The following is a 12,665-nucleotide window of genomic DNA, read 5'->3' as shown; positions in this document are numbered from 1 at the left end:
TGCACTTTTTGGTTCAGGAATTAGCTTTTCTTTTGCAAAGAAAATACCCGAGTCTGGTCAATACTGGGATGCTACAGGAAGAAGTCAAAGCCGCTGGCTAAGCGGTGCTGAAATGCTGCCTCTGGGGCTTGCCTTGAGGGAGACCCGGGTTTTGCACGTTATTTCCTCGTTAGAAAGCGCAACTGCAGCGAGTTCTCAGCTGGAAAAGGAGCCCGCCCGGGAGGAGGCGGCCGCCCGGGGATCCCCCACGAGCCGGCGCCCGCTCCCGGGGCAGCGGGACGCGGCGGCCGCGCGCACCGAGGGGACGTGGGGGCCACCGGGACGCGCCAGCCTGCGGAACCCGACGGGAGCCTCGGAGCCCCGCTCCGCGCGGCCGCTTTGACATTTCCTCCTCCTGCTGCTCCTCCTGCTCCTGCTCCGGCTCCCCCTAGCGCAGGCGGCTGCGCCCCCTCCCCGCGGGGCGCTGCCGAGCGCGCCCAGCTCGCGCCGGGGCCGCTCCCACCCGCGGCAAGATGGAGCCCGCGCGGGGCTTCCTGTCACGAAGGGAGCCTCCCCCGGGCCGGGCCGGGCCGGGCCGCTCGGGCCTCGCTCCCGCCGCCGGCGGGGCTGGGCCTTACCTGTCCTCGCGCTGCCGCCTGCCGAGGGCCCGCGCGGGCGGGCGCGGCCCGCGGGTCGGACGCGCGGACACCTCTCCGCCGCCGCCCGAGGCTGCGGCCGCTTCCTGCCGCCGCCGCCGCCGCTGCCGCCCTCGAGCGCCGCGCGGAGCCGCCCCGCGGGCGGAGACAGGGGAGCCACCGCCCCTCGCAGGCCCCGCGGCGGTGGCTGTGCCGGGCGGCAGCCCCAGGGCGCCGGGAGCTGCGTTTCCTTGGGGGGGGTTTAGGGCCTGCGAGGCAGGTTTCTGTTCGGGAGAGCGGCGGCAGGAGCCGCTGTTCGCTGTCACCGAATCGCAGAGTGGTTGAGGTTGGAAGGAACCTCTAGAGATCATCTAATTCAACCCCCCTGCTCCAGCAGCGACACCTAGAGCCCATGGCACAGGGTGGCGTCCAGGCGGGTTTGGAAGATCTCCAGAGAAGGAGACTCCATAACCTCTCTGGGCAGCCTGTTCCAGGGCTCTGTTACCCTCACGGTAAAGTAGTTCTTCCTCACACGGAGATGGAACTTCCTGTGTTTCAACTTGTATCCCTTGTCGTGTCACTGGCCGCCATGGAAAAGAGTTTGGCCCCATCCTCTTTACATTCTCCTCTCAGGTATTATACATACTGATCCAATCTCCTCTCAATCTTCTCCAGGCTAAACAGCTCATTAAGTCTTTCCTCATACGATAGATGCTCCAGTCCATCATCTTTGTTGCTGTACACTGGACTCTCTCTAGAAGCTCAATGTTCTTCTTTTACTGGGGAGCCCAGAACTGCCCACAATACTCCAGGTGCGACCTCACCAGAGCTGAGGAGAGGGGCAGGATCCCCTCCTTTGCTGCCAACGCTCCTCCTGATGCGGGCCAGGATCCCATCCGCCGCCTTAGCCAGTGGTTGGGGTAACCATAATGTATTGCAAACCCTCGTACACAGCACAGCAAGTGTTTCACCCAAAAACACCTGGCATGTTCTGCTCTGCAAAGGTCTCTAGACCATCTCTGGCAGATTTTATCTAGCTTGCCTTTGCTGTGCCCTAAAGGAGACTGCACAGCTTTCCAGCCTGTTCCATTATTTTCCTTCTCCATTGGAGAAGGGTTCTGATAGTAAATGGTGGTTAATTATAGCTTCTTTACACAAAGCTCGTTCATTGGTAATGACGGAGGACTATGTGTTTTCTAATGGGGAACTGCCAGGTGCTTCATGACGTCCTGTGGGTGCCGCACAGTTTCCAGAGCAGTACTCCCAGGTAACCCAAAACAGCAGCAGTTTCATAGGGATCTGTTTCCTCATGGAAATGGAGGCCCCAGGCTCTTGTATATCTGGAAGAAGAGCAGTGGTGATGGAGAGTTTTAATTTTGTTGTAGGCCCCATGGTGGATTTCATGGAGAGAGTTCCTCAGCTGTGGAACACATTCAAGCTTGCACCTGCCCTATACCCAGAACATAAAGCAAACAAAATGTTGACAAAAAAGAACCATACTCCATTCAGCACTTAGGAGGCCTCTGAGGGTCACAGGGCGCACTGGTGAGCAACACTGGTGTAGTCTGGAGCTCTGGCCCTTCCCAGGCACAGAACTAGTTTTAGTTTCCCTAGTTTGGCCCTGCATGAGTCATTGCAGTACTGGAACTCCCAAACCAACTCTCCCAGGCTGATGACCTGTCATTTTTAGATGAAAGCATAGTTTGGCTTGTGCCTTCTGCTAGCTAGCACATTCACCTGCAAGAGGCAGCTCATATGGTGCTTCCAATTTTCAGAAGAGCATCTCTGTTCAAAGACAGATATAAAATGAGTGTGTGAAAGGGGAGGGTGCAGTTTGGGAGAGGCAGAAGAGCCTTGGGGATAACATGCGCAGTTTCAAGCTAAGTTTCCTCCTTGAGTCTCGAGGCAATTTTATACACCCTGCAGTACAAAATGAACAAATAGCTTTTCCCAATGCAATAAATGCTGAGTGCAGTCACTCCCACTCTAAAAAATTATGGTAGGGGAACCGACATGCGCCTAGCGCATCCCTTTGTTTTTGGCCGATTCTGGATCACCCAGCGCGGTGGCAGCCCAGCGGGCCAATGCTGAGGGCAGCCAACGCGGGGCCTCCTCGGGCAGGCTGGGGCTGCAAGGCTCAGGACAGCTGCGCTGAGCTGGGAGACGAGGGAGTCTCAGCACAGACACCTCATGCCCATCCAGGCTGCAAAGGCTGCCGAGGGAAGTGTTGCTGAGCCTGCAGTCCACAGATGCTGGGACATCTCGTAACTGTGGGGACGTCATGTAGTTTTTGTCTTCTGCTGCCATCTAAAACATTACAGAAAGCTTCTCTGAGCTGCAGCAGCAGAGAGGAAGTAAGACAACCTCATTTATACATAACTACATCTCAGTCATTGATGATTTACCAGCAAGTGCTAGAAAAAAGACAGAAATGAACTTCTGGGGTCCTTTCGTGTACAGAGGTCAGTGCTGCCAGTTACCACGCACCTTCTTGAAACAACAAGGAAAATAGATCGATCCAAAAACGCAATCTGAAGTCACAGAGAAATCTCTTAGTTCTTCTAAAGAAGAAAGGAAGAACATCCTGAACTGGAAGATAAGGTCATTATAGTTTTAATGCTTTTCACAGTAATACATTTCTGTGAGCAGTTTTCCATTTTAGTACCAATGAAAATAAAGTAACCACATTAGTTCTATTTTTCCCATTAACTGATACATTCACTATTTTTTACAAAACTCTCACTTACTTCTACTGAAAGTTTCAGCCGTCTTCTCAAAATAGAAAAAAATTTAAATCCATACAATTCCAATGGCTTTTTTCATGTAGTTGATTCTTTTTCGTTGTCAGTTGGATAAAAACTGTGATTGCCAACTACAGATGTGAAATTTTCAGGTTCTGTTGCATCACTAGAAGAATTTTAAGGGTCCATAAATCAAACTATTAAAACTCCACAGCTCTAGACTGAGACTACGTGGCAAGGTTACCTGTTTTATTTATCAAAAACAATTAAATCACAAAACGCAGGGAGAAGCCATGGTTTTAGCTACTTTTGCCCAACAGCACAACCACACTTACACCGCACTGCACTGGAACCACGGAGGGCTGATGTGGGAGCAAGAGCAGCCGGGCACAAGCAGCACTGGAGCCCCGGGGCTCGTGGAGAAGGGCCCTATGGCCCGGGGAGCCCCCACGTGCGACAGGCTGCACACGCGGCCCAGGCGACCACCGCTGCGAGAGCCGCAGCTTCGCCGTGGAGCTGAGGGCAGAAGATGATCCGCTGAAGTCTGGCCTTGGTGTTGGGCACGTCTGACACAGCGGTGCTTATTTTATGCTTATTTTTTGGCTTTAAAATATTTTTCACAGAATAGGATTTTTTAATTTGCATATGAATTTTGCATGATATTTATTCCTGGCTGTTCTTTTCTTCAGCACTACTTTTTGATGATCCATGTATTGCACAGTATATTCCTCTGCAAGCAGGTGGCTAACTTCAAGGAGGTCGTTGCAGGAATCAGTGCTGAACCATACAAGGGACTATCTACATCTGCCTTTAAATGTTTAGTATTTGATACCTGGATTAAAAGTGCCTTAAGGCAAAACGTTCATCTTGGTTTCTCTAGACTATAAGGCTTCTTGATAACATGGATGAGATGGGGTGCTACGTGTTTACTGGTGTTTTTCTGAAGATGCGAGCATACTCCACCTGCCTCTTCAGAGTATTTCATCAAACACATTGAACACAGTTATGATTTTTGGAACATCTTTGGGCAAGATGACCAGAGTGATGCCTGAAAGCATGTGCGAGAGGAAAACCAGCACCCACATAAGGATGAAAAGCCAGACTAACCGGAACGGGAAAGTGCCTTCGTCTTGTACCCTTCTCCCCTGCTTAGAACATTGATACAGGTTACCAAATTCCAGTTTTATTCTGCTGAATGGTTGTCTTGGCAGGACTCCGTTTGGCGGTTGGTATAAAATGGTTTTGCAGAGCAATTGTTCTTTGGATTATAAAGGCTGTTAGTATTTCCAATGTTGGCAAGACACTATCATTACTACTTCCTTTCTCTCTCCTTATTAACCACAGAGGAAATACTAACCAATTATTACATATATTCAGCCTGTACAGTTCAGTCTGGTAGGTGTCCCAGCCCTGAATGCAGCTTTCAGCTCTGGTTAGTTCTTCTCAGAACACATACAGTGCAGCTAGACAGGATACAAAAAGCGGGCTGAATAAAAGAATTATGTGGCACATGGAAGAGTTTCTGCACGAGGAGACCAGGACTGAGATGACTGTGGAGGATTATGGTTCTTCATCCCCTCCCCAGTACATGCCCTTATATAGTGGCTTCAGATTGAAATATATTCCTGAAGAATTTACTTTTGGAGTAGTCAAGGCTTGTGGAGAATGGTGATCTGACTCTTACAGTTTATTTGCATTTCCAAATGGCTTTTGACAAAGTTTCATATATTTTTTTAAGGAAACTAAACAGGCAAAAGGTAAGAAGGAAGATCATGGCACAGATACATTTTTAAGACAGGACAAAAAAGGCAAATACACACTTGGTTCTCAGAACAGGGGGAGGTTACAAGAGGAGTTCTGCAAGGGTCAGTGCTGCTCTGGAAAAGGAGATGAGCAGTGGGGTTGAGAAGGCCTTCTGAAGATGTGATTACTGAGATGAGTGGGGAAAGGAAGGCAGACTATGAGGAGCTCTGGGATAATAGCTGAGTGACTGAACAGGTGAAATTCAAGGTAGGTAAAGGTATGCACATACATAAGGAAAAATTGTCCTGAGTTAATGTATAATAATATGGCCTCTGAGCTGAGACAGGACTTTACAGCCTGGAAAACAGTCTTTTTTTGTGGTGGAAAGTGATTAAGTACCATAAGAAAGATAGATGGCATTGATTATTCACCATTTCACTTTTCAGGTAACTTGAAGCTGTTCTTCTTATAGTCTTCTAGGCAGGAATGTGTCCCCCCCTCCCCGTATAGCATTTTCCATTTTCTTTGTCTACACTTTCACCTACAAGAGCTATGAACCCAGGGCAATTGCTTGTTTGCACAGTCTGAGGCCGGAGTCACACTGCAGCACAAAGCTCCACCCCTTAGGACAGCAGTTCTTCCAGGGTCTGTGTTGTCCCTGCTGGAGGTGGCCATTCACTTACTACAGTGACAAACAGGACTGTGTGTGTCCTTCTCTGCTGTTGCAATTCCCAGTTTGACATACTCGCTTACACTGCCCCTCCAGAATCAGGGCTCGGGATGTTTATCATCCACATAACATCCCACATATGTCCTCATGTAAGGGTGAGGACATAGCAAGGCTGTCACAGGGAACACACGGCAGGCACTTGCTCTGCATGCAGAGGCTCAAGTATGATTTGAAAGTGACTCAGAAGACTGGTGTTTCTTATTCAAGCTGCATTCTTTTAATACCAAAATGCAAAGCCAGTTGTGACATGATTTGATCAGAGCAAGAAACTGCAAAACTAAGCAAGAAATCCACCCTTTGCCTTACGCAAAACCATTCTCAGGCATCCAAATTACTCCACTGAGGTTCAAGCTGGAATTCCCAGACAGTAAGAGCCAGGCAGCCGCTGTGTCCCGCTAGGTGAGTGGCCTGTGGGCAGAGGGGGCTCCTGCAGGTTTGGGGGAGGCAGCCTGCCTCATCGGACAGCAACGCTGGACATGCTGAGGGGGCAGGTCCCCAGCTACGCCGAGGAGGCCCAGTGCACGAGGCTCTCCAAGCCTCAACGGCAGGACTGACTAGCAGGAAGGGGCAGGAATTAGGCGTGATTCCCTTTTATCTCTATTCCAACTAACAAAAACAGGGAAATCTCCTTCATTTTAGAAAGCTTTGTCACAGCCTTAATATTGCTCTAATGTATTTTTTAATGTGTGGAAGAGCGTTAAGGCTTGTCCACAAGTTTCCAGTTGTCTATGTCACTATGCAGCTGTATATCCTGTGCCACAACTATGTTGAGTCAGGGCAGTACATTTCCAGGACAGTAAAAAAAATCACTGCTAGTGCAAAAAGTTCAATTAAATTTGGCAATGCACTTTACTGCTTCATAATCAATATAATCTGCAAGAAAACACTGCTTGTATTACCAGCCACTAGTAGACAGGATGTCACTGTGCATATGTTTTAGGGTAATTTGTCACAAAGAGTTATGCACTCATCATTGAAGATAGATGATATATTGTCAGCTAAACTCCTAGCTATAGAACACAAGGAAGGTATCTGTAATACACTCAAGTCATGAGATTAGTTATTCATTCAAATATTTAGATAAAGCACAAAAAAAGAACGGAAAAATTCTAATTCCATAGCGCTGTGCCTGAATATTATTTGAAATACCATTCAGGAGAGCAGTCAATGGGTTCCTCCTTCCAAAGAGTCTTCAGACGCTGGGCCCAAGCAAGCAGCATCTCCTTCCTCTCCTGCTCAGAGGCAGATTCTGGAGCAAAGCAGATGTGAGGAGCAAGGACTTTGACACCACAGTAGTGCATGATGCCATGCTAGACTCAAAGGAAACAGAGAGATGACTCAGAAAATAGTTATTTTCTCAGTTGCAATTCAAGAATATGGAAGATTCTGATCTAAAACCCAATATAAAGCATATTTTCTACACTGTACATTTGTCAGCAAAAGGGAGAAAAATGGACTGCGGAAATTCATTACCTATCTTGGGAGTTAGTACCGAAGGCTAGGCATTGTGTAGAATGACATGCAATACACTGAAAAGTAAGGGTAACTTCACTTATTCTGTTCTACAGAATTGATTTCTAACCCTCAGAATTGTCCTCTTCAGCTTCCACATGCTATAAATTTGCATGGATCAGAGGCAGTCTAATCCTCATTCTACTGTTTGAATCTCCACAGATTGTTCCAGAACTCTACCACATTTCTCACCTACTTCTAAAACTGTTAAACCTTTTGCCTCCAGTTCAGCCACCCTATTCTGCATGAGCATTAGAGCCTTTTAGCTCAGCTCAGCTCACTGTCTTCCCTCTGTTTATTTCTGGACTGTAGCTCTGTTTGCAGCTGAACTTGCAGTTCATGTCGCCTTGCGAAGCAGTGTGGCTGGACAGCCTCAGTGCTCATAAGGGCACAGACGGGTTAGATTTCAGCAAGGAGGAGCTGGCACAATTTGCCTTACTGCCTGAACCTTCTCAAAGCATGTTTGCTACCTCTGACAAAAGGGTAGCAACAGGAGAAGGCATGCTAACTGTTGCATGCTGATCCTTAGCACCAGGATCCCGTGTGAATGCCCCCCAAATTCCTCGAGTCAGGCAGTAACAGGGAACACAGTATTTCCATCGAAACCGTAGAATCACAATGGCTGGAAAAGACCTTTAAGATCATCAAGTCCAACCATAAACCCACCACTACCATGACTACTAAACCATGTCCCTAAGTGCCTCATCTCTGGAAAGGGACATCTTGTCCCCGCTGGAGTCTCCTTGGGAAGCCTTTACATGCTAGAGGAAACCCTGTGACACCAGAGAAACTCAAAAGCAGACAACTTCTGAGCTTTCTCCATGAGGAGAAGGCACTAGGCAGTTTTAAAACTCTGTTGTCTCAAGATTTTAGGGCCCAACTTATAAACTGCAGATGCTTCAAACTGACAACTGAACTATTTCTATATACGTTATACAACCTAAATAATAGCAAAAATGTTAAAAATAATTTTCATAGTAAAAATTAAGACAGATAACAAGAAAACATTCATGTTATACCTGCATGGGCCATAGGAGATAGCGAATATCACCACTGATACCTCCTTTTGTATACATCTCTTGGGTTCCTCCAGTGGTGAAAGAGAACAGGGCTAATTTATTCTGGAATTAAGAAAGCTGTGTTTAGGATAGGCATGTTCAAGGAAGAATGACTGCATAGTTCAAGAGATATTCAGGGTACCAGCACATGGTACTGATATCAGAACATGAAGTGGCACTGACCCTGCTTTCACCTATGAGATGTTTGTTCCAGACTACGTCTGGAAAGGGCTGTGCACCTGCATATATTTCTGTTCTTCTCTTTCCTGAACACAGAAAATGAATGCTACAGTAATCCCTTTTCAAATACAGACTTGCTAGTCACCTGTCAAGAAATAAGTTCAGTACAATTTATGTTCTTTAGACTTGCTTCATCAGATATTCTAAAAGTCCCATGTTTCTTCTGATTCTGTATCCCATAGGCTTGTGCTCAGCATCTCTCCTCTTGATTTTAGCTTCTACAGTTCAAAACACAGACCTGGGCGAAGGGACAAAGTGCACCCTCAGGGGGATCTTATCAGTGTGTATAAATATCCGAAGGGAGGATGTCAAGAGGATGGGGCCAGGCTTTTTTCAGCGGTGCCCAGCAACAGGACAAGAGGCAACGGGCACAAACTGAAACACAAGAAGTTCCACCTGGACACAGGAAAGTCTTTTTTACCGTAAGGGTGACCGAGCACTGGCACAGGCTGCCCAGAGAGGCTGTGAACTTTCCTTCTCTACAGATATCCAGAACTCGCCTGGATGTGACCCTATGCAACATGTTCCAGGTAACTCAGCCTTAGCAAAATGATGAGGTGATCTCGAAAGGCCCTTCCAGCCTCTGCCGTTCTGTGACTCATTGCAGTATCCAAATTGCCTTGAGTTGCCAGCCCGCAACTACAAAGCTTGGGGAATACTCCTGTTCACCTCAGTGAGGCAGTCTTCTCTGAAATTCAAACAAACTGAAATATTTGGAACAAACAACTGGATTGTATGCCACCACAATGCACTGTAATATACCTACCAAATTATAAAGCTCATTCTTTAGGCCACCTAAAAATCTCAAGCAGATTGTTTAAAAGTTCAGGAACCACTGCATTTTCCTCATTGTACTCCTTACCTTTCAGGCAGTTTTAAGAAACCATAAGGTTACTTAATATGCTACCAAAGCATTATTATTGACAGCTGCAGAAATGACAATATGATCAAACTATGGTGGGTTTCCAGTTAACAGACAGCTGAGCTACCCCATTTATTTGCCTGCATGCTCCTGTCCTACACAACAGCTTAAACAAAAGCTACCTCAAAGATTAACATACAGGATTTTATATATATATACACACACACACGCGCATGTGGGTATATATATAAATACATAAAACTTTTCTTTTTTTTTCCAGACTTGAGTGGGCACAAAGTTTCTACCTCACCTTCAATTATGTGTCTTGCTTTTTAAGTATGCCAGAATTTTTTATCTCTTAAAATACTTTTTACAGAAGCTCTAAGGTTGACCTGGGCCTGTGGCATTTCTTAATTTTTGTAGAACAATCAAAAAGAAAAGTCTGTTGTCAATATGTAGGTCGAACATTTCCCCCATTCTTTCCTAAAATATGCTTATTTTAAAGCTGAAGCTTCTGTAGATTCTCTGTTTGATCTTCCAGATACTCTAGAATACCTTAGTGCATGGAAGGCTGTGCACTATGTGCTTGTTTGTAAGAATAAAGTTAAAGATGTTAACCTCCTACAGCCCCACTAGTCTGTACTGGTGTGTTTGGTCATGGGTAATCCACTATCTTCTAATCTACTTCAGCTGCAATCCCCATCATTAGATCATTAGCTCTTGGAACATATTGCAAAAGATGGATGTTTGGAAGGTATTTTGGAGAAAGCTAAGGGAAGGTGGTCTAATGATGGACTAGAAGAGAGTTTCAGTATCTGCCTTACTGCTAAAGCAATTCCTGAGTGCTGCTGAGATATGTTTTACACTTTGATTGCTAAGCAGTTCAACTCAAAGACTTTAGGTAATGTAAGTCTAAATTCAGAGAGCACCTGAACAAGCCAGAGCCTTTAGAAAATAAGTTGTTCCTCCACAGGAAAAGCTGTGATCTATTTTCAGGACAATCTGAAGTGCGAGTTTTATGCAAACACAGTGGAAGGGAAAGACCTAAAGATCGCTGCACAAATCTTGATCGTAATAAAACAAATCTGAAAACATACCTTGAGGTAACCAGAACTGTAACAATCTGGAAATTGGTGAGCAAATCCTTCGATCAAGACTCTGTCCATCCAGCCCTTCATAATTGCTGGCATGCTGAACCAATACAAGGGAAACTAGGCAAAAAGTAGATTATCTGTTAATACAGAATCTGAGACATCCTTAAGCCTGGTCTACAAACAACACACTATTCTCTTTATCTGTTCAGATCTTGCAAATGTTTTCTTCCAGTCCTCTGTCAAAAGACAGTTAACTACGCTTGGCAAAATTAATTCAGATGATTTTTGTATTTAGTAGTCTCAAGTACTTAACCTGTGCATTTGTAGTTTTTTTTGAATAGCATGGTGAATGTGAGAGCTTAATCAACAAATTAAGGTTGTAATGCGATGCAGCAGGAACTTGCCATTTGCTTCAAACTTAAATCTGTGCAGAACAGTGTCACCTATTGCTGAAATGCAGTTACAACATACTGCCAAATGGAAAATACTGCCAGAACACACACACAGAGCCCTACGACCAGCACTGACATCTTGTGATCATTTCTAATATGATAGTTTTCCAAAAAATGTCATGGACTCTTATGAACGAGATACATTCTTTAATACCCTACTGACAGAGTGATCCAGATTCACTACTGCTTTACTGGGAGGAAAACTTCCTCTCTAGCAGGAGGCCTCTGTATTCCTCGAACCTCTATTTAGCACATAACTTAAAATCATCATGCCTTATTTACACTCTCATAAATGCTTTGTGGACTGCTATTCAAGGATGCTATTCCTAAACCTTCGCACACATCACATAAGTCATTCTGTAAGAGCTTAATGTGCATATGGCTTAATTCAAAGTGGGCAATCATTATTAGCTGTAGAAGTGGTCAGTTTAGTCTGTAGTTTATTTTAAATTACTGCACAGTGCGTTTCAGCATTTTTGTTTCTGTGTTTGTTTTCTGTGCCAAGACATACTCAACTCTTCATACCATTTTGAAGATAGAAAATAGGAAGCAACCACTTCCTCCAGGGGACATTTTACTACACTTATCTTAAACTCAGAAGCCTATTGCGAAAGTGATGAGGTCTCACAGTGAAGTATTTATTATCCTAAATTTCATCTAGAATGGAATACATACAGGCTATGCCTAAGGCCAAAAGCTTTGCTGTGAATTTTGATGGAATATTTTCATTTGTACCGCACGTGACCTCCTGAACACGAACACTCCAGAGGCCACTATAATGCCCATGTCAGCTTTGCTACTGACTGCCCGTGCACAACTCTGGGAATGATTCATGCTGATCAGCACTGCTGACCCCACAGCGCCTTCTATGGGCCTAATTGTAGATGCCTTCCTGTTTCCAAAATTGTTAGTGTGAAGCCATTATTTATGTGAAAAGGTCACAATGTGCTAGCATGAATAATACTCACCAATAATCTAGTAATTTTTGTATGTTAAAATATACACCACATCAGAAAATCCTGGCCCCTAGGAGTTGCTACACTGCATGCAAACCATTTTATGTTGATGACAGAACTAACTCATATTTTAAGTCTTTCAAAATTCAATGTTCCCATTGAAATCACCAAACTTCTCACTTATTATTGTTTCTCTTTTGCTTAACCCTGTACACTACAACTAGTATTTTAATAAAATTTTAAATAATGACCTGGAAAATCAGTAGGTCTGCTTCCTGCACCTTCTTTTGCTCTTCAATCACATCACTGGACAAATCTCCTCTCTTGTAAGCTTCCCGTACTTCAACACCATAGTGGAACTCTTCCGAGTTGTGTAAGCAACCTGTGGGTGGGAGTGAGTAGTCATTGCTAACTCTGTTTGCAGTGCTGCAGCCAACAGGAATTAAATACAGACTGCACACTACATTTCTAAATTGAGTTACTGCTTTCTATTTTTCCCATTTTCCTTTCCTTTTCATGAATATTCAGTATCATCATAGCTGACAGACTGTAATTTGATTTTAACTGGACAGGAAAGTAGGATCTAAGAGTAATAGAGTTTTGACTTTTCTGTAGCAGCATGTAAGTGCAGTAAGGAAGGCCTAAGCTTGGCTTTACCCTCTG

General features: G+C 45.2%; 1 protein-coding gene across 1 annotated transcript in view; it reads right to left on the bottom strand.

Moving 5' to 3' along the window:
• Window positions 1-6,928: 6,928 nt before the first annotated feature.
• Window positions 6,929-12,665, bottom strand: part of NQO2 (N-ribosyldihydronicotinamide:quinone dehydrogenase 2) — a 48,545-nt gene continuing 42,808 nt past the window's right edge. Inside the window, exons 4-7 of the mRNA XM_088525662.1 lie at window positions 12,254-12,384; window positions 10,598-10,711; window positions 8,360-8,461; window positions 6,929-7,138 (exon numbers count right to left, since the gene is read on the bottom strand). Of these exons, the coding sequence (XP_088381788.1) occupies window positions 6,965-7,138; window positions 8,360-8,461; window positions 10,598-10,711; window positions 12,254-12,384 (521 nt within the window). The 3' untranslated portion in view covers window positions 6,929-6,964. The remainder of the gene's footprint in view (window positions 7,139-8,359; window positions 8,462-10,597; window positions 10,712-12,253; window positions 12,385-12,665) is intronic.

Source organism: Tinamus guttatus, unplaced genomic scaffold, assembly GCF_059628265.1.
Source record: "Tinamus guttatus ecotype Peru unplaced genomic scaffold, ASM5962826v1 Tinamus_guttatus_pri_ptg000232l, whole genome shotgun sequence".
NCBI classification, from domain to species: domain Eukaryota; kingdom Metazoa; phylum Chordata; class Aves; order Tinamiformes; family Tinamidae; genus Tinamus; species Tinamus guttatus.
Note: the sequence above shows the minus strand (reverse complement) of the source record. Positions and strands in the feature narration are given on the sequence as shown.